We start from the raw sequence: 22,873 nt of genomic DNA on the forward strand, positions 1-22,873 counted from the left end.
CATCAGTGGTTTGTATGGGCTGCGTCTTCACAAAAAAGCCAGAGGAATACCAGAATCTAATCTAATCATATTCTGTAACAACCCAATAAGGATCCAAAGCAGGGTTGTAATGACTCGAGTCATGACTCGACTCGAGTCACGATTTTCGGATGACTCGACTCGAGTCAATCTGTGTATTGACCTGACTTGGACTCGAGTCATTGCGCATGACTCGACGCAAGTCATTGACTCGAGATTCAGACGGCGAAGACCGACACTTCATTGTAATTTCGAAGCCAACACACTATTGGGATTTCGTTTGTTGGTAGTGGTGCTTGAAAATGCGACCCGAAACTGCTAAAAGTGAGGAAAATTGATATATCATAAATACGAACCATTCAATATCACCAAACAGAGTTAAAAAAGTGGGTTTAGGAAGATTTTAACTGGAAACTGAGCAGTCAACACAATGAGTTGGACTCGGACTCGAGTCATAATAGCATGACTCGGACTCGATCCTCTGTTCGATGACTTGGACTCGGACTTGACTCGGTGGGAATTGAAAATGACTCGACTTGACTCGAGTCAAAAATATAAAAGTGACATTGACTTGTGACTCGGAGCCATGTGACTTGGTTACAACCCTGATCCAAAGTCATTTTTCGGAAAAAAATGGATGTACACTGTGCCAGTTACGTAGGGTTACCATACGTCCTCTTTTTTGAAAGTGTCCTCGGAGGACGCTCTTTTGTCCTCTTTTTTGAAAATTTTCGTCATATCTATAGCAAAATCCGACTGAGATGCCGTAAATGAGCACCGAAGTGACGCTCCGGCGGGTATTTCGGGAGCTGAGCGGAAAGTTGACTTTTTTAGTCAACCGACCACGAAGTGGGTAAAATTTACAATTTTTTGAGAATTCTCCTCCGGTTTTGCAAGTCTGAAAATTCTGAAAAATTGTCCTCTTTTTAGATTTCCAAAATGTGGTAACCCTACAGTTACGAATATATTGGAAAGAACATTGTAAATCAACAATCGTATCACAAAATATGACGTCACCAGCATGGAATGAAATCTCGAATAAGAGAGATTTCGCGTCGTCGGAAAGGGCCGCTCACACTTTCATCTGTGTGCCTCGGAGTCGACCTTTATGAAAATACACCAGCCCAAGCTTTGTCTACAGAAGGAGTTCGTGTACCATCTTAAAATAGTACATTGAACGCTCTCTTATTAAAGATTTCGTTCCATGCTGGCGACGTCATATTTTGTGATACGATTGTTGATCTACAAGTTCTTTCCAATTCTTTACTAGTTGAGTTGCTGACGATTACCCCTGACGAGTGTCAGCCGAAAATGTTCGGGTTTATTTCAATATGAATATACTAACTAGTCCATTGATGAGTACTTTGAAAACTTTTGGTTTGGCATTCTACTTGAGTACCAACAAAGACTACTTCGATCACATCTGCAGGCATTTTTAGAAACGAAACAATGTCAAGTCATTTCGACTCGTTCCTATAATGGTGTTACAAAATTGTGGTGTTTTGAAATGAGGTGAATTCCAAGTAGTCGTGGCGTAAATTTATCGACTGCCGGATTCAACTTTAAGTCGCGTGCTGACGCTGGTGAGCAGATAATTCTGCGGCACAGGGCGCACCATCACCAAGGTCGCAATCGCAACTCGTAACCGCCGTAATTCTGTAAGCAGTGCTCGCTGTTGATGCGGCTGTGGCCATTATTGTGGTTTTACGTTGGTAAGTAATCCGCCGCACCACACACAAACGTAAAAAAGCAAATATTCAGAGGGTGTTGCCCCAAATAGCTCTATCAGTATAGTAACAGTTGATTGCGCATGCGCACATTTCCTGAACGAATATTTGTGATTTTGTCTTACCCAAGACCCAAACCTTCGGAATCGGCTCATTATAATGATCGACAAATGAAACTGTCAATACGGTCACAATACGGAGTCTGCGAGTAGGCCTACGCGTTGGTGTACCTCTCGACAATCATTCCGTGAGATTCCACCGAAATCACCGTTGAATAGGAACCAAACCCAAGATATATGTGACATCATAAGAATAGAACACGCTCGATGAAAAGCTCACCCTTAACTCACCCGCTCAAGATTGATGCGGAACAATCAAAGGCCATAAATTCTGCAATTGGCAAACACTTGTTGGATAATCCCGCCTGTGCGAAAAATTATCGAGACGACAGATTTCGCATACTCGGAAAGGGTCGCTCACACTTTCATTTGTGCGCCTTGGAGTCGACTTTTATCAAAATACACCAGCCAAGGCTGTGTCAACAAAAAGAGTTCGTGTATCATCTAAAAATAGTACATTGAACGCTCTCGTATTCGAAATTTCGTGCTGGTGACGTCATATTTTGTGTTACGATTGTTGATATACGCTGTTCTTTCGAATTCTCTACTAGTTGCTGACGATTACCCCTGACGAGTGTCAGCCGAAAATATTCGGGTTCATTTTAATATGAATATACTATTCAATTGTATATTGAAGTTCTGTACCTCAAAGAAGCTGTTCAATTATTGCATATGTATCACATTCATTGTGAAAAGTACGGTACAAAGCATTATACCCATATTTGTATAGTATAAGCAGGGATGTCTAGAGTTCTAGATATCCCCGAGTATAAGTAGGCCTATTGGACTGCATATGTAATTGAAAACCACAACTAACGTTGAGCTAAGGCTCTCTTGCACTCTTGCAGATTATCAAACAAAAACACGCTTCCTACACCGTTTAATTAGGTTGATTCGCATCATTTCTAATCCGACACAATTTTTATAGGTATCGCGATACTGTTAACGTCGGTTGTCTCATATGTCTACTGAGCCTAGTGTTGGACACTAGACGCGAATATGTTGATTTGACTTTATCATCATCGGATATTTGCTATACTTGAATTATCATGTACGGGGCCATCCCTTTATAAAGGTCGATGTTGGGTTGTGCCATCCATATTTTGAAGCATTGAACTCCAACCCAGAGACAAACGTTTGTGCGTTCGTGCACTTCGGACTTCAAGAGGCCAGAACGCAATACTGCAGCCTAACCGGTGCTACGTGGAAAAACGAGCCAGATCTATTGCATAACCGACGAACGCCAACAAATCTACGCATTTTTTCTCTGGCTTAAACCATTTCTTACGCAGTGTCAGCAAACATTCAGCGGCTCTCCGCAATATCACAAATCACCGCTAAATTTTCAATTGGAGTGAACAAACAGAGACTATCCACTAATATTTCTTCATCATTAACTGCCTTTAGCCCTTTATGGAGTAAGTGCAACTGTTTGATATCTCCATTTGAGCAAGCCGTCCCCTTTACGTTCTGAAGTGGTGTCGCCCTATCAGCTGTTGCTGTTATCAGCTGTTGAAGCGGAACGAAGACCGTCATTCCAAAACAACGCCGATTGCGATCGTGCGCTGCGTTTTTCAAGCTCGGAATGTGAAAGTTGAACGTTTTGGAGGGATTTGAAGACATCGGCGTGGTCCTGGTATAAAATCGTGGGTATTGTTGGAAGCATTTAATGTGGCAATGGTCTCACAACGAATTCATGAGGCAATTTATTTTCAAATAGAAACAATTGTAATGTTAACGCAGCAAGCCTACCGTACATGCCATCCCGTATGGGTATAAAACATGTGCTTGGCAAATCTGCGATCCTAATTGTATTGTCGCACAATTATCATTCACGAAAAACAAAGACTTAACAATACACTACTCCGTCTAATGGCTTGAACAGAGACTATTCACTATAGCTGTGTAAATTTGCACAATTTCAAATATACGGTATGTATCCTAACAGCTGTGAGTATGCTGAATGATTTTTTTTTCAATTTACTGCCCGATTTTGATTCCCAACAGCTGCTGTGTGGGTTGGGATGAGTTGCTGCCTAATCATTATTGATCACCAAGTAGGGCCTATACAGTTATACCATCTTCTCCCCTAATAGAATTCATCATTAGAGCACCTTGCCCTAATTAAAATCAATCTCCAATAGCAATCAACGGGCTTGTACGTTGTGAAGATGCTGATACTGTGGCATTAGTACCAAGCGCTGTTCATAGCAACTGGCCTGGCTTACAGTAGGACTGTCCAATATTGCTTCATTCAAGCAATGAAAATGTGATCTTGTAGAATGTCCGTTTTATGCTTTGTCTATTGCTATCATAGAGTTCCACTCAATCAAGCAACCTTCAAAAAGAAAATGTTATGCTAGTGAAAGAGTTGAAATGAAAGTTGATTATTTTCTCAGATATAGAGATCATAGCTATTTTGCTTTATAAAATATGTACACAGAGTTTAAAAGAGTCACCGCAATACTCCAAACATTACGCTCCGAAGAAATACAAGATAGTGACCGACAAAAACACGAGTTTTCTTAGCCTTACGCATACTGTACCTGCACTGGGTAGAGTTGAATCATGGCAGTAAGCGCTGAGGCTCTCTGCGATAAAGAGTTCTTCACAAGTTTGGGAATGCTGATCATCCAAGGTAGAAAATGGGATGCGTTTCGCAGGATAAGGGGGCGCGGCTTGCATTGTCCAACAGTGAGGAACTTGTCGCCGCCTCATCATCAATGTTCCATTAGTAACTTGGAGGTGAGTGAACGCTTGTAATACCATAATACAAGGTTTGTTGGAACTACAATACAGGAGTCGAATCACTTTATTTGTTGCTTGTCTCATCAAAACTCTACCTACTTTTGTAGAAAATTAACTAAACAAGAGATATTCTTCTTTTTTCAACTTTATAACCCGCATACCGCGTTTATCCAAGCATTTTTAAATTACACTGGAAAAAATTTCTTCCTAATTTTTATTAAAAGGAATTTTGAGGAATTTTGTGGCATTAAGGCTAACATATTCTGTCTACAAACGCATTTTGTACCAGGAAATGTAACATTCAATGTATCCTACAGTATTTGTGTCTTGAAAATGTTAATTTTTGGGTATGTATCACCTTTGGATAAGCTCAAGGCTGCGATAACCTCGTAAATTTAATAAAGGAGCACGGCTAGGGTGGCATGAATGTGATGTCTAAGCTGAGCATAGTGATACTCATATGCTACGAAAATAAATATTAGTAAACTCCACTCCACCAAATGGAAATTTTATGTTTGAGGTGTGTTTTCCCAGATCGCCAAGCTGCAATGATGATAAGCAGACCTCTGAACTCAAACGAGTTGCTAAATTGTCGATCAATGTACTCCTTAGATTACACTGACTGACTATTTTTTTATATCTTCATCAATATGTAGATGTATCGTATGTCACAACTGTAGCCTAATACTCCAAATCCCTTTGTTGGGTGTTACATTTCATAAACACTGGAATCGGGTGCATCTGGTTACTGTGCATAACAGGTGCAGATTTACCAAATTGTTCCTGAGAATTTATTTAACATATGTGATTTTTAGTGATTAGATGTAATATTTGCAACATTCAACAGTGCCGTGAACATCAAGTTTGGCGGCTATTCATATTTTTAGAGCAATATCTATTATTCATGTGTGATACATACACAAGGAATACTAATTGGGTTCCCAATCATCAATTGCACTTTCTTTGTTTGGAAGTTTGTTGTGAAATATTTAAACATTGTGCAGCAGCGTGCTAATTGCTTCAAATTGATATCACAATAACTGTTCTGCAGTCAACAACAAGCATGTATAGTATATTCGAATGTGATGTGATGTTTCTGCCACACCAGTAATTATCACATATGTCACAAAATAGATTATGTCATTCTCATAACTAAAGGAAATGATGTCATTTGATAAGTCACTTTCATCACTCATGTGTTTCGTTGATGACCGTTACTGAGAAAGCTAAGCATGAAGCCTTATAACATCACGTTTTGAGAAACTGTATACGCATGCTTCAGTTGTATTCTATGACATCTGGGCATGCTGTTTGTTAGATTATTTCATAAATCACTTGATGGACACAACGATTGATTGGCACAACCATGTGATAGCCTACACCTTGATGCTAGATGTAGTTCAAGGTTTTTCCCTTGTGCATATAAATCCTTCTTAATGCTCTAACAGTCGGTAAATTTCTATCTGTCTGTGACTTAAGCTGTATCAATATTTTTTTTTCTCGAATGTGGCTACGTCAGTGGATAATTTAAGTCTATAAAGAGTGTATTAATCATGTATTTTGTCAAAGTCACAATACATATCTATTTTACTTACCAACACATGCCACTTCAGTTTCATTGCTTAGCCATTTTTATGTCATCTACTTCTTTTCAACGTGTGAACAATCTGAACATACCTCTAATGTGTATATGTTCTAGGTCAAGGTGGGCGTTACATTGAAAGACTCCTTCCTACCTTTTCACTGGATCGCATTCTTGTAGTGTTTTGAATTGATGAAATTAATAATAAACTGAATGTGTGAAATATGTTGATACGATGCTAAAAAACGCAATATAATAATTCTGTTGGTAACAGACTTTGATTGGCATGTATTTTCTGTGGAATTACACTTTTGAAGTAGTTGTCCGTCCATTACAGGCTGAAGTGTCATCAATGGCTTTAAAGTATTTGTTACTAAGTCTATTTCTGACCTAGTGAATAGGTAATTCTTCCATAACTGAAGTCGTTCTGAGCTGAAGCTGAAAAGCCTGAAACAGACAGGAACATGAGATTGTAGCGCTTGAAAGAGTGAAGTCATGTTTGATGTCGACTCACAAAACTCAAGATCATTAATGACACAATACATTCTGAACAAGGTTACCGTGCGAAGTGAAGTGTAAGCCATGTCAAAAACGATATATCTTTTCATATGACATGAACCTGTCTTGTTGATGGTACCGTATTTCTGCACAGTCATGGCTAGTGCCGTGTGATACAAGATCATAAAGTTATATAGTTAAAATCCACTAACTCGGGCAATGAGGCCTACAAGTTGTTTTTAATTAGTTCATGTGTACAAAAACCATGTTTGCCAATAGTTGAATGACCTATTCACCAGAAAACATTGTCACCCAGACTTGTAGACTCGCGAAACTAATCCTAATTACACATCCTAAATTCATGTTTTTAATTCTTCAATATAGAATATGACGATACCGAGTATGCAGCTTGTAATGATCTTGAGTTGGATAGTCTTGTGATCTGTTTGTTCGTAATCTTTTCAGTGTCAACGGGCATTGGCTTTCCAGCGCACCATAGAAGGCATTTGGCATGCTGGTGGTGTTGTGGCAATTGAAGTTATACTGCTACCCGAATGTGGCCATGCTGACCCTGCTTTGCTGTTGGAGAGATGGACTTTGAAAATAACGGATGCGTACGTACATGTTACCACATCATAAAAATTGACCAACTCTTGATTTAAATGCTATAGTCATTGGTGTGTGATGTTATTTTAACACATCTATCAATAGCCTTCCATTCACCCTTCATGTTTATTAGGCTTACTGCTTGCTTCAAAACAATGCCGTTACAGTCTCGGTTACTAAAATAGATCCATTGTGATTGAGCTTGTTGAACTCAAGTATCATCTCAGCACAGCTGCTCCAATTGACTGCCATTACAGGCTTGCCGATGGTATTTCCTGGTCAGAGGTGGACAAAGTAGTCGGCATTCCCACCAAGTAAAAGTAAAAGTTAAGTCGTATATTACTACTCAAATGCAAGTAGAAGTAGGGAGTTCCAAGACATTCCATAACGAATTCAAGTTGATGTAGAAGAGTAATCAATAACCCAAGTATGCAGTTTCTTGAAGTAGATTGTAGTTAGTCTTAGATCACTGCTTTTGAAATTGCAATACATACATAGCGTCATGAAAAACGACCAATGACACTACCAATAGGCGCGGTCTCAATATATATATATAGCTACTGTGATGCAGGGGGGCTATCTAACATTTTTATGATAATTTAACTATTAAAAGTGAAGAAAACCTATCGCAAAACTACTTTGTACTTTACGTGTGAGAAGTGAGGAGGTTTGCATTGAAAACAATTTTAAATAGGAGGCAGGAGTGCAAACGTAAACGCTGGAGTGCGAGTGGTGCAAGTAGGGAAAACGTAGTCGAGAGCTCGTAAAATGCAAATTTGCTTTGTTACTGACCGCCTCAGTTCCGTGTCGTTCGGTCGGTCTCAATGATTCCCCGTTACGTTACAGCCCATCGAAAATGTCTCAACTGTCACTGTTGCAAGCGATCGATTCCACGATCCATTTCTCTCAACTGTCGTCGTGGTGGGCGTCAACCAACGGGTCACGCCCGGAAAGCGTCCTCTATAACGTATACGAACATGACGGCGACTCCGTGGATCGGACTGAATTTCGCGACACGCCCATAGAACACCAATTTGCTACATGCGACAGGGTGAACGTTCGATTGAAATCATTACCCAGACGGTCGACACTGCCGATAATGCACTGTGAATTATGTGAATCTGTCTCGGGTACAAAAGACGGTAGTCGTTGTCAGGAGCGCGGGCGTAGTTTCTTACAAGCCAGGCCCGGGTCCAGACATTCTTCGGGGTCATCGGACAGTGTTTCAACCGCGGCTAATTTTGAACCCGGGTCGCCAGCGTCTAGGTCCAGGTCTAGGTCACCGCGGAGCAGTGGTGTTTTGGATAATTTACACTCGGACTGCATAGATCAGGACGTGGAACTCGCGAATCAGCTGGACTCTTTGAGTGACAGCGATTTATCTGACGATTATGTCATAGATGGCCCGGTCGGCTCGCCTGGCTTAGTGGGGGCGCCGGTAGCATCACCCCACGACACTAGAGTACAGATATTGCAAAGCGCGTACGCGGGGTTTCACATACGTCACCCTGCGTTCGATCGTCTGATGGGTGATGTCACTGTCGGCGACAGTGAAAACCGCACCAGACACTCTAGTCTCGACTCTGCTGTAAGCAACCTTGAAAAACTAGACTTGGAAGCGCGTCGCAAATTAAGCCGCACCAGCAGCGACGGACAAAACTTTGTAAAACTCAAAGAGCAGTGTAAAAAGTCGGTGGAGGCTGAATTTTTTATACGGGACCGCAAAAAAAGACATAAACCGCTCCCCAATTATTCCTGCTCTACGGGCGATTTGCCGCAATGCTCGGCTAACAGTCAAAGTCTCTATGCACCTTATCAAAATGCCCCAGCCATCTCTTCTCACTGTCTGGAAGTACCACCTCTTACGGACGAATTCCGACCTTCACATTGCGGTAGCAATACTTTCGACTGTCTGGGTCACAAATTCCGGCCGTCTCATGACCTCACTGTGTCCGCGGTTGGATATTTATCCGTGGAATACCCGGGCGTTACGCGCAGGAGTTTTCTACCGCCTTGTGAGCCGATGGTGGTATCCGACGATTGTTTGGGGTTGAATTTAATGATGCATCCTACCTCAAGCCATGGTTCGTTTCCGAAACAGAAACAAGCGGATGAGGGGCAAGAACAAGGCAACGTGGAGCCCTGCCATGCCTTGGCCATCGACGAGTGTTCATTTTCGATGTCTCTTTTCCAAAAACGTGACCCCAACGACCAGGAGGGACACGGGAGACAGACGTTACCGAGGCAATGCAAGAGAGATTGCTCGCCGAGCGCTACCTCGAGAGAAATGGACATAAGGCAACGGCGAAAGGTTTCGGATGAGGATCTGAAGTTGGATCTCGAAGATTTGAACGCGGAACAGGTATGAATTGAGCGCATCACGTTAATAGGCCTAACGATCCCGGCAGTATGAGTTTTGCGAATATATAAACTAAGATTGCGTATTTAATCTGTGGTTCTGAACCACATGTCCATGTCAACTTTCAGATTGGTCCGCCAACTTATTTCAGTTTTTTTCTCAATTGCAAAAGTTAAGAGGCTGAAATCAAGCCCGCTGTCCGCTGTGATACGAGTCTGCGGTCCACTATCAACTAATCACAGTTCAAAATGCTTCCAGCGTTAGTTAGCCTACAACTAATTTACAACCAGTAATGTGTGAAAGCTAAGAAGATTCAACAAAATTTGGCGAAATTCCACCGTTCAATACAATTGTCAGTATAATACAATCTAGCAAAAGGCAAAGTCACATTGCTGACAATAGAAACCAAACTGTCTAAATCAAGTAGGTGCTGTAACACGGATAGAACCATGCAAAGCAGGTATAATATCAAGAAGACCGCAGCAAATTTATCAATTGATTTGAGTGCCAATTCTTTGTTTGGAGTTTACATAAGTATTTCTTAATTAAATTCTGGGTTTATTCTGATTATCGAAAGTTCATTGCGGTACTCGCAGTTTGTTCCGTTTGCAAGCTGAAAAAGGTCGAGAACCACCATATTAGATCACAACACTCAAGATCAAATAGGAATTGCATGCCGCGCTACAATTTGCAATATTATTGTGTCAGCACTAAAATATAATTCGTCTCGTCTTTGACAAATCATAATCTGGTCAGAGAATTGCTTTGGTGACCCGAACTGTTTTCATGACCTGTGCTGCTGCTGTATCCGGCAACACAAACTTGGACTGAGCAGATTTTTCCGTTGTTTACATTGTCACTATGAATGGCGAAGATCTGGAATTTAGACGCCAATATTTGGAGTACTTGGTGGGCTGAATACGGCACTTTGTGACGAATCAAATCTCGCTTCAATTGATATTTAGGATAGAGAAGTTATGCAATTTTTAGCATTACTGTTCTTTGCTAAGGTATAGCATTTGAATGTTGCAACGAAGGATGCAATTATATTCGCTTCAAGTTATTCACTCTGAGAGTCAGTTGAAAAGGATTGAATACATTGTGAATATGTATGTATATTGTATTGTTCGTTGCAATACTGCTGTAACTGTAAAAGATATGTAGGCTACTCTAAACATGACTAGTATGCACTTTTCTTGAAGAGCATTACTTGGTGGGTGTGGCCGATTTTATATCACAAGCAGCTTTTATGCGACTGCTGAACACGGCCTGTGCTATATTTAGATACGGTGACGTGTAGTATCTCCATCAAAATCTTTAAAATTTCAAAAATGCTACCCACTTACTGTGGGAAATATGTGATAACTTTTATCTAAGGTACTGAAACGGATTTTATGAACTTTGCAATACCGTATGCTGGATAAGAACAGATATTTTCACATTCATGTTTATTATATCGATAGCAATCCAATAAGATCATTATAAATGCTCGACAATAATAAAACGTAAGTGTATTGACTGACAAATAACTGTCACGTAATCCGCCTTCATTGTGTTACATTGAATCAGCTATCGAGTTGATTTTTTCCAGATAGGAGTGCCTCCACTATTTGATAAATTCCATGTCAAAACATGTCTCGGACAAAGGCTAAGTGTAGATATACGTATATGTTATCAGTATCTCCGCTAAAACGAAGGCAACACATGACGCGCGTGATACATTCTATGTTCAGTAACACTCTAACATACCGTGATCTATTAATAGCAATCGGTTTTGACATGCAAAACTTGTCATTCAAGTAATTGCCCACTATTGATGAACACGAGACGTATTCAGATTGATTTGTTCTGGTTGTATTGGTGAAATTCAACTACATTGTCATTGAATGCTTTGTCATGCTACACCTTGATTGGTCACTGTCAGTTGTTGCTGCTTTAATTTTAAATATAAATAGGCTGCCCAAACCTTTGAAATAATTATGCCAGGCTGATCATCTAGAAAAGTAAACTGAGATGATATGTTTTGAAGGTTCGTCTTTGTTTATTCTGACCTATGACTTCACAAATATTTCCTTTCCACTGGTGCACCTTGTACCAGGCCATTGACGCGCATATGATTAAATGCAATATGTGCGAGATTGATCAACTAATTGTATGCAACAAGGAAATTGCGTTGCAATATTGAGGTTATGTAACGATTTCACGTTTGTCTGAAAACCGGCCAACGATGATATCCCAACTATTCCAACTTTGTAGTACGGAACAATGGTTTAATTTGCAGTGCTGTTGTGATTGTCTTCTCGTGTTTGTAGTGGCATACGCTCACAAAAGAATTGGTTGTCCATATCGTCTTGTTTTCATTGTGGGGCTTGTGGTGTTAGGACAATGCTTCTCATAGCAGCTTTCAACCTGTAACGAGGTCAGTGTAAAATATTCGGAGATTTTCAAATTCAGATTATGGAGGGATTATAACCGGTTTCATCCCATTACTTGTAGTGCAATGACTCATTGCATTTTTGGCATATTCTATAATTGCCGCACGCACGGTTGCGTGTTCACTTGCACAGTTATTACTCTATTGTTGCTGCAATCCAAATCCTCAACTCCTGGTTTGTGTGCCTTCCTGTTAATTGGAATGGCTGAATGATGGTTAAATACAGACAGCCTAATATATTTAATACAGCTCTTCTGATTGGTGTTTCATGTTTCATGTGAAGTTGTGCTGGAATTATCCGCTGGTTGCAAAATGTCTGCGGTTGTTTCCAACCTAATGTAGTCCCTGGCACTCCATATGGTATGCAAGATGGGGGCATGGGCCTAAATTCTGTCTTGAAAAAAATGTTGTTAATAAATTAATAGTAATACCGTACTCCTTAAAACACCGCCAATTCAATGACACAAACATATCACGAAACATGAGCAAATTAATATGTACCATGTACTAGTTGATGACGATTACCCCTGACGTGTGTCGGCCGAAAATATTCGGGTTCATTTCAATATGAAGAAACTTTACAATTGTATATTGTAGTTTTGTACCTCCAAGAAGCTCTTCTGATATGTATTTGCCGACGGAGCAGTTACAAAACTTGCTTGCAGAATAATCTTGATTGCAGTTGTTATAAATATGGATTGAGATTTGTGGGTGAATAAAAAATGTATTTTTGTCTCTATAATTATAAATCCTTGATCCAAGTAGCAACTGTTACTCGTGCTACTTAATCACTTGCTGCCAGATTGTCCATGATGTTCACAGCACAGCCGAGATGAATGTCTGATCTACAGACTACTATAATTGATTTAATTTTTGTTGCAATCCTGTGATGTCTTGAATTGATAAAAGATAGTAATAAACGAATGTATCGAGGAGCGCTATGCTTTGCTATCCTACCACGCCCTGCTTTCTTCTTTCCTCCAGGAGACTAGCGGTGACTCTGGCAACGCAGTGTCTAGCCTGCTACGGTCGCCACCGTCAAAACTACGTGTCTTACCGAGTAACTGTGTGGAAAACAACTATGCACACAATCCAAAACACGAGGCCGTACACAAACCGTCGCAAGCAACGCCATGCGGCACAGCGAGAAAGCTACGCTTCAATCCTCCGCAACAGAAAACTGTTTGTACCAGCCCGGTAAGTACTTAGTGTGGTCTCGTCATGAACTACCATTTAGAATATATGCTAACAACTTTGGCATGATTTAATAATTGGTTCCCCACTGGAAATCGGATTTTCGACTGATATGTAAGTTCTTATTGGCATTTCGCTTACGAAGGCAACTCAGTTCCCGCAGTTAGTTATGTCATTGAATTGTACGATTCTTTGCTCAACTATGATAGAAGGTGTCTTATACCCAGAACTGGTCAAAGTAGTCAGCGTTCGGGCTCGGGTAGAAGTAGAAGTAACACGGTATGTGCTTTGGTCGAGGTGTCTCGTACTGTTAGCAGTTAATAGGAGGTGACTGCACCTTTTTGACTAGCGCAATATAACATTACAATAAAGCTGCAATTTTGAAAAATATATTCGGTTACTGTTACACAGGTGCTACTTCACCCAATTGTTTTGACAATTTAACTCGTCAAGTTGACGCAAACATACCCCGAAGTTTCCTACTTTGCAAAATTAAAAGGAATATGTTGTTGTGCCTTAAATTCTAAAGTAGAAGTAAAAGTAGTCTAAAAACAACGATTTGAGGAAGTAGTTCGAGGAAGAAAAAATTATACGAGCACTTTGACAACGTAGAAGTAGCCTACTTTGTTAGTGACCGCCCGTGAATAGATTTGTAATTTTCCGGTGTTTAATCTGGGAGCATTCGCGATATTTGAATTCCAAAAATTTCAGCCCCCGTTACGAAGAAACAACAGCGTGCGATTCGAGTTTGACGAAGATATGTCCAAGTTGAACCAACGCAGTTCGCGTTCCGTATGCCGTGGGAAGTGCATGAAGCGAAACGGACTGATTGTCCACGGTCACAATCATTTAACGCCGACAAGGCGACTGCTGGGATCGTTTGAGGTGCGTGAAATGATTTACAGTAGGAGATGTAGCCCATTCGATCAATATGCTGCGACACTTCTGTCATTCGAGTCGAGTCCTTAATTATTACAGCTGTGCCATCAATATTGTATGAGATTTTATCGTAGTGTCAAAGGTGCACAAGATATGTGTAAAGCAACCCATGACAAGTTATGTAAAATGCGCATGTCGATTTAATTATTTAGTGTTTTCTTTTCCAAAAGATGGTGAGTTGTACCAATTGAGATTTGAGGAAAAACCTTTGATTTGTTATCAATAGAAATATGTGTTTGCTGCTGTAAAGTAAAGTAAAGGTTATTGTTAAACCAGTTTTTCTGCATGTTGTTTGCATGCATCGTACGCATGCGACGCGATCACGCCCTACTGCCATTGCTTTTGTGACGTGGCAATATAATACAGAGCAGATGACAAATTATGTGATACGAAATGTCAATTATAAGTTATATCAAGGTCAATTACGTCATGATATGTTGGTCAATTTCCTAATCAAGAAATCTTTCAAACGCTTTATTTGCTGCGTGATTCTGTAGCTATGGAGACAGAATTATCAATTATCTATTCACTGTTACTTGGTTGCGTTGCATATCTGTATTTTGGCAAGGTGACTTATTGACCTCTTCCACTTGCATACTGATTTTATTGAACAATGAAAATTCTTATGTTATTTGATGACTGGTACATGTCAAATAATCATGCATCATACGTTTTTGTAATATAATGATCAATAATGAAGCAACGTTTTCAAATACTGATATACCGTAGTGAAATGTCATTGTGACTATACTGGGATAACGATATCTCGAACCGAGAGTATCAGGGTGAATTCGTGTCCTCGTTTTGTGGGAATTGGCATCAACCAGGAAGTTAGTGTGTAACGATCAAAGGTCATATGTAATATGCTTCTTTCGCGCTACACTTAGTTCTACCTGACTTTTGAATTCAAATTGTCATATCACGGACTGGAAAATTGCTGAATTATGCAACCCTTTATTGCAAGCGAAACGGAAAATTTTACAAGGCCATCCTAATGTGAGCCAAGACATTACATTGCCGTTCAGGTCATAATGATTCGTTTAATGTTATTCCGGGTCGTTTGCAAAGTTTTAATGAAGCGCAAGTGCATTACCATGTGATAATCTACGAGACTCTAAATGAAATCGCTTGTTATTATGATGTGCGTGGCGCGCGAATCGTTGTTTAATGACCTGCGGGTCGTCAATATGCTATCTTGACAAACGGGTCATTCAAGGTTGTATATACAATTATGTGTGGTGTGTGTATACTGGGATGGGAAGATGATAGCAACACTGCAGCTGATCACATGATCATTCCCGTGGCATTGATAATTACAATGGTTCAAGGTAAATTACAGTCACGGTTATCTTGCAACTAATCTCGCTCAAAGTTATGTTGGCGACTTTCGACAGAAATGGGCGTTGAAGCATGCTGCCAGCTATAAATTTGTATGTTAGGTAACACGTTTTTTTCCTTTGCACTTGCAAAATGGGGTTTCTATGCACTTATCAGGAATTGATTAGAAAATCAAAATTTTCAAGTTTTTCACGTAGAAGAGCATAACATATACAACGAGTCGTGCATGTCAATTGTAACGATTCGAGTTGAGGGGGGTAGAGATGATTTTTTCGAGGACTGAAATTGTGCGTCCCATGTCACTAAGAGTTGAAATTATACTTTCGATACTATGTACCCATTCTGAAAGCCCTAAAACCTCGGTTGTAAAACTGGTTGTATCACAGCATACTGATCGTGCAGTACTGAGCAACCTGTGTTAGTGATAATGGCATATATGTGAAAACGTGATCAACTCCTGACCAAAATTACCTATAATGCGATATAGTACTGCCAGTATTTTCTATGTAGTCGCGTAAAAGGTACATATTTGATCTAAAGAAAGTTCCACATCATCGGTACTGGAGACGACCTTGTAATGAGTGATAAGGAATGCTAGGCTCTAATCGAAGCTGAATATTCAGAATCTAGTCACTTAGATATTCGATTTTTCCAAACACATCTGAACCGATATTCAGACACTATGTATTGAAAAGTTTGTGGAACGAGATACGATAATCCACACTTTTTGCAGGAATCGATAATCCACGACCGCCTTGAAATACTGGGGTCTGTGGAGGGGTTTCAAGCGGAGCTAGGGGCTAGCGGGTCCTTCTGTCCCTTGAAGGTCAAGTTGCCGATTCCAGTCCAGTTCTTTCACGTGTCCGACGACAATGCACCGTCACCCTACATGGGCACGATGTCTCTCAAGGGAAAAGAATGCAAGAAACGCAGATATCCCATTCCCAGGAAAGGAACGATACAGCTTGTGAGTGAAGATCTATGAATAATTATAGTGTGACTCGTAAATGTTCTGGGTATGTGTTTATACGAGATTGTGCTCATTGATTTTGTCAGTTTCAATATGATGTCACAATCTAGTGCTGGCATGCTGTAGAGACGTGATGACTCGTTTAAAGTTTTCAATGATGTAATTCCACGCCACATTTTATGTTACTACATGCAGGAACCCAGTCGCAGAAATAGCCGATTGGTTATTTTATGTGAGATCCACACTCGTAATAAATGTATGTAATTCACGACTGATGTCACTTAACATTATTATACCTAATAGTAGCACCATTGTAAATTTTACCTCCCTTCACCATGTGGTTACTGTATGACTAATTGCCTGTGCATAGTTCCGACTTAAGAGCAGTGATTCACCTTTGACACTTCATGATTGACTTACTGTAATAATAGATGTCTGTTGACCTCCAAGAAGTCATTTTGAGTGGCTGATAAGGTTAGAAGTATTTGTGATTTTGACAGATTTGCGACCTCTGTGTAATGAAAATTTGCAATACTAAATTGAAAATGCATGTTTGAACTTGAAGAATGATTTTGAGTCCCACTTCGATGCATCACCAAAGTTAACACCAAATAGGCTGATATCTCCCTTGGGGTCTACAATTAGCAACAAGTGGTCAAGGGAATAGAGATGAAATTGAGGGGTTGATTGTAATGAAGTTCTTTAGGCAATTGATCAATATATCACTTTCTAAACCGATAGTAGTAGGATTTCCTACTTCTAAACTGATTGTGGTAGAGTACTCGGAAGTAGATTGCCTGTACCTACAAACAGTTTTTGTTACCAAAGCAGTAGCGTACCGGGACTAATTTTTCACTTGTTAAATCCATACTTTGTCAAGTATGACATGTTTTATGCATAACCACGCCTGCTTTTTACTAGTGAAACAGTAATGACAGTCTTATACTGTCAAAATCAAGACCGCAGAGTGTAATTGTTAAATGTGCACCCAGGGTTGTAACCAAGTCACAAGGCTCCGAGTCACCAGTCAATCTCACTTTTATAGTTTTGACTCGAGTCAAGTCGAGTCATTTTCAATTCACCATCGAGTCAAGTCCGAGTCCAAGTCATCGAGCAGAGGTTCGAGTCCGAGTCATGGTATTATGGCTCGAGTCGGAGTCCAAGTCATTGTGTTGACTGCTCAGTTTCCAGTTAAAGTCTTGTTAAACTCACTTTTTATAACTCTGTTTGGTGATATTGAATGGTTCGCATTTATAATATAGCAATTTTCCTCCCTTTTAACAGTTTTTGGTCGCATTTTCAAGTATCAGTACCAATAGACGGAATCCCAATAGGTTGGTTACTTTTCTATTCTTCTAAATTGCAATGAAATGTCGGCCTTGGCCGTCTGAGTCTCGCGTCATATGACTTGGTTCGAGTCATGCGCAATGACTCGAGTCCAAGTCGAGTCAATACACATATTGACTCAAGTCGAGTCGAGTCATTTCCGTATTTTAAGAAAATGACTCGAGTCAAGTCGAGTCATCAGAAAATCGTGACTCGAGTCTGACTCGAGTCGAGTCATGACTCTAGTCATTACAACTCTGTGTGCACCCCACCCCACCATTTGTGGCTTTGTGATAATGATACAGATAGCATCGATGAAGTTGCCACGCAAAAAGTAGCCTGAGACTACTTTTTCAAAGCACCCAAGTAGATTTGGCCTACTGGCACTACTTATCATTTGAAGACTACTTCTACTTCCCAGTTCTCAGTTTTTAGGCAAAACTGGGCCTAGAATACTTACTTATTTACTCACTCGGACATCGCCTTTTCTAGTTGTATCTGTACGCAGTAGAGATCAGTGTTATTACGACTCGAGTCATGACTTGACTCGGCGTTTAAATAATATGGATCGACTCGTGACTCGAAGCAAAATTTTCCTTGTCCATTTCAAGCCATCAAGTAATCGGTGTCTGTTAAAAAAGCTTTTTCTTCAAATTTCACTGGCTACGTGATAAAACTGTTAGGTTGGCTAGAACAATGCTCCACACCAAATTTGTCTCAAATCCAACCAGCAGAAGCGAACTACCTGCAGTTGCAAAAATTTAGATTTATTATATAAAAAATAAAATTTCAAATTTCTCTGTCTACCTCAGCAGAGACGATGCACACCAAATTCTGCTCAATTTCAACCGCTGGAAGCGAAGTTGTTGCAGTAGACAAATTTCTAATTCTATGATTCTGTAACAAGAGTTGGGCACATAAAATGCTATTATATTCAAGTCCAAGTTTGTCTACTGCTATAACTTGGCTTCTACTGGCTGGAATTGAGCCAAAATTGGCATGCGCCTCTGAAATTTGACATGATCTGTGTAACTGTGTCGGCAACCGGTCATTCAAGAATTGCACAGCCTGGTTTAACTCAGCCTCCGTCGCTTTGTCACAAGTAAATTGACCGCAAGCGTAATGATTAGAGCGTGTGTCGTCTACTAGTATAGTATTCTATCTACAGCAGTGTCTTTCTGCTCTTAATGAAACTCTTGCGTTATTTTAATCGGGCTGATATATTAGTTTATACATTTATATTGCTTGTCAATAATTGGTGCAGGCTCAATTTATATCGCATGGACTTGATGGTGGATTGTGTATTCCATCATATCAATTTGTTCAACTCTCCGAGGTTTCATATTCTAACATCTATTTGGCGGACAGTCACCGACGTGGTCTAGTAGTTCTACGTATCTGTGAGCCGTACAACGCCCTGTTGGCAAATGACTCGAATTGACTTGTGACTTGATCCCAATACCGGTAGAGATTTACGTTGTTACTTGCACCTGAGTATCAATATTCCAGCAATGGCTAAGCCTTTGAACGTCGATTTAGCGGTGCTGCCTGTAAGAGCACCCGTATCTAACACTAACAGTAATTCATATCTCGTGTTTTTCTATTTTCAGACTCTGTTCAATCCGAATAACAAGGTCGTGAAAGTATTTGTTATTCTGTACGACGTGGAAGACATGCCCGCGGGTCACTGCACGTTCCTGCGACACCGCATCTTCAGCCGGCCGGTCGAAGGTGCCTGCGACGCTCGTGGGACCGGGTCCGGACGGCTTCCGGAAGACTCGAATGGCAGCTGTCATCGGAACCAGCCGAGTCCGAAGCAGCTTCGCTATTTTGTACACTTACGGTGAGTGTCTGGGTTTGATCGTTTCCATATTTCAAGTTTCTACCTACTTTTGGTAATTTCACATTCGTTTGTTCATTCAATGATAATGACTGGGTAAAATTGGGACCTGAGCGATTCGATTATTGGGCTTTGAGTCGACTACTCCTTTCTCACTTATTGGTACGTCATGATAGTATGGATGATGTGGGACATTAAAATGGGCGGCATCGAAGAGAGTAATGTCAATGGCACTGTCTTACTTGAGTTAACGTTACCATATTTTGAAATACAAAAAAGAGGATACTATTCAAAAATTCTGAAAGCTCCAGCGCCAGAAAATAAAGCTGGTGATTTTGAAAACTTTTCGACCAATGGTACTGTGTTGACCAGAAAAAAAGATCATCACTTTGGTTCGGCTCCCGAATTAACCGCTTTTTTACGACAAAGTGTAGTGTTGACTAAAAAAAAGGTTATCACTTTGCCTCAACTCCCGTTTTACCCCAGGTTTTTATGTAACTCTGACTTTACTGCGTCGGGGTAATGATGCTACTATATGTGCAATTTTTGAAAATACAATTCGTTTTAGGACACAGGGCTATTTCGTCTGGTTTTTGTGATTTTTACTAATAAAAGTGACTCAAACGTATCCGTAAATTCCAGCTACAAATTATAGTTTAAAAAGGAAGTAGCCTAAAATCGTAACACTTCACCAGCCGCATGCCAGTAACTCAAAACCTATTCGAGTACTATTGTTGAAATAAACCCAAATATTTTCGGCTGACTATCTCGTCAGGGGTAATCGTCAGCAACTAGTAGAGAATTCAAAAGAACTTTCGATATCAACATTCATGTCACCAAACATGAATTATCTACTATGATAATAATAAGATTATATTTTCATCTGATCAAGACGCGCACAATTGTATAATGCGATAACACACAATGCAATGTAATGAGCAGACAGGAGGATGTCGAACGACCAGTTGCTGTCTCTTAAACTAGTGTCCGATGTCACGGTTCTTTTCCGATGTTAATCTCTATTCCGCAGCTCTTTCTTGCTTTTTCCATTCCTTGTGAGTGCGTTCTTTCGTTGGGTCTTTTTTGTCACCGTAAGAACATCAACACGGAGGAAGAGGAGCTCAGGGAAACCTCCGACGCAGAATCGATCCTGGGCTGCCCGGGTAGAGGGGCTTATCGTCACCACTACGCTAACTCACCGCTAGTTGCTGAATATTTGAGTTTATTTCAATAACTGTATATATTATTCAATTGTACATTGAAGTTCATCAGCTCTAAGAGTATCTTCAAATATTTGAGTAATCTGAAAAGTAGAACACATAGGTATGACCATCTCTCACATTTCACCCACTCGGTTTCGGCAGGCTCGAGAGCAGCAAGACTAATAACGTCTACATCCACGGCAACATCAAGATCTTATTCTCTCTCGCCTCGAACGAATGGGATTCCGGGAACACCTTCGAACTGCACAGCGAGACCGAGTTCCCCTCGAACCCAAAGTACTCGTCGAAACGAAGCCACAAATGCAGGCAATGACGTACTTTTACGCTCCGGGGATATTTTGTCTCGCGAAATATGAACAAAACCTTGTCGCGGATCGAAGATGTGCTTACAGATTTTAGAAAAATACTAGATACGATTTTAATGCTATATTACTACTCTTGATACGTTTTAATGCCTCGCCTGGTAAGCGACTGGTGGAAGATGAATTAATGATAGATAAAGTCCTACCGCCAATCTGATCGCCTATTATAACCGCGTGGTTTCCATTTATCAAAATCTCTGTAACGCCTGTTCCTAGATTTCAATGCCTATTTGTAAACGTCAGTGTCGCGAGATGTCTTCTCGAAGAAGGCTACAAGGCCGCGTGCGTATTCCTCTTAGTAACATTAATATCGACGATTGCAACTGTCCACAGTAACCTCACAGCCTCTTTGTCGATTTGCTTGTGATTTTCAGTTACGTTCTTGCACTTTGTTTATTCTATGGGGTTACGATTCAGAGTTCTCTATTTATGTTCTTTCCTCTTTTTGTTCGCTTTCTTCTTTCCCTCCTTCCTACGGTGTTGCGGTACCTTGGAACGATATCCATTGATTTGGTACTTGATAATACATCACGGTTTGTGTATTGGAGCGTCAGATCCTTGATGAGAGTGTGTGCTTTTACGCAGTTGATTCTTGCAAATTTTAACAAATGCTCGGTATATTACTTCAGACGCATTCTAACGGAAAAACAAAGTAGACTCGTTGTTTTGTGTCACTATAGCTACGGGGAATGGTGTCATTTTTAGAGCATTGCTAGGTGAGTTTCACTTGCTAGTGTCTTGCATCTATTCTGACTTCTTACAAGAGTTAGAGTAAACGTTCATCCGTCTAATTGTATTTTGCATCCTCTGTGAACATGAACATGAACTGCCCAGGAGATATTCTGCTGGTTTTTTGTTGTCAAAGCGATGGCCACCGCGTATCCGTTGCAAAACCGTTAGTAACGTGAACATAGCATTAAGTAGTGGTGGAAGAGTGTAATAGTTAATACCTAGTACCATACCGTACCAATACACCATTTCTACCTTGTCGCTTCATCTTTACAGTCGAGTATTGCTTCTTTTATTTATGATAGCAATCTTCTGTACCTTATGGCGGTGAGAGATCTATGTCACCATGCTTTTCTTTCCCATTGTCGGGACGACGTTTTAGCCTTTCCGGTTGTTGGTTAGTTTGAATAAACTTTGGATTTGAGAATGTGTCGGTGGGATGTTGAAAGTTTGTAGAATCGTGTATAAAGTTCTCATTTTGTGGTGAGAGATAGTGCAGATTTAATAATTGATGCCAGGTTTTGATGTTGAATGGTATTTTTTCGAGATCAAGTCATCAAGTTGATAGGACTTTGTTTTGAATACTCAAGATCGAGAACGCCTTATTAGTAAGCGAATTCCTCAAAATGGGCTGGTTTCCTACTCAGCCTAATTCGGCAGGAAAACTGCCACTTAATTCCCTGAATATGCTACAGCTTGGATGCGAATAAGGTAGAATTTTGCTATGGCACTAAACTCCCAATCAATGAGGGATGATTTTGATACTGAGTTGAGTATGAAGCTTTGAGTCGAGTCAAGTTCACAAGCATCTCACTCTTTATGGCTAAAATATATACAGTTCATTGGATCGCAAATAAAATG

At 40.3% G+C, this 22,873-nt stretch overlaps 1 protein-coding gene across 1 annotated transcript; it reads left to right on the plus strand.

The window, feature by feature from the left end:
* The first annotated feature begins 3,397 nt into the window (after positions 1-3,397).
* Positions 3,398-22,441, plus strand: LOC145442379 (atos homolog protein A-like). The gene is made up of 8 exons (XM_080320273.1): positions 3,398-4,609; positions 7,158-7,306; positions 8,145-9,660; positions 13,076-13,288; positions 13,997-14,170; positions 16,296-16,529; positions 19,469-19,701; positions 21,063-22,441. Exons 1-8 carry the CDS (start codon positions 4,433-4,435, stop codon positions 21,232-21,234), a joined length of 2,868 nt encoding a protein of 955 aa, XP_080176399.1. The 5' UTR covers positions 3,398-4,432; the 3' UTR covers positions 21,235-22,441.
* The last annotated feature ends 432 nt before the right edge of the window (positions 22,442-22,873 follow it).

The sequence above is a fragment of the Botryllus schlosseri genome, chromosome 7, assembly GCF_051294905.1.
Source record: "Botryllus schlosseri isolate E-star chromosome 7, Bs_hap1, whole genome shotgun sequence".
NCBI lineage: Eukaryota > Metazoa > Chordata > Ascidiacea > Stolidobranchia > Styelidae > Botryllus > Botryllus schlosseri.

What these genes read in the sequence shown, in the direction of transcription:
- LOC145442379 (XM_080320273.1), top strand. Translation starts at nt 4,433, where the DNA reads ATGGCAGTAAGCGCTGAGGCTCTCTGCGATAAAGAGTTCTTCACAAGT. An exon ending in AAGATTTGAACGCGGAACAG is followed by an intron (nt 9,661 to 13,075) that starts GTATGAATTGAG and finishes TCTTTCCTCCAG; the next exon opens with GAGACTAGCGGTGACTCTGG. An exon ending in GGAAAGGAACGATACAGCTT is followed by an intron (nt 16,530 to 19,468) that starts GTGAGTGAAGAT and finishes TTCTATTTTCAG; the next exon opens with ACTCTGTTCAATCCGAATAA.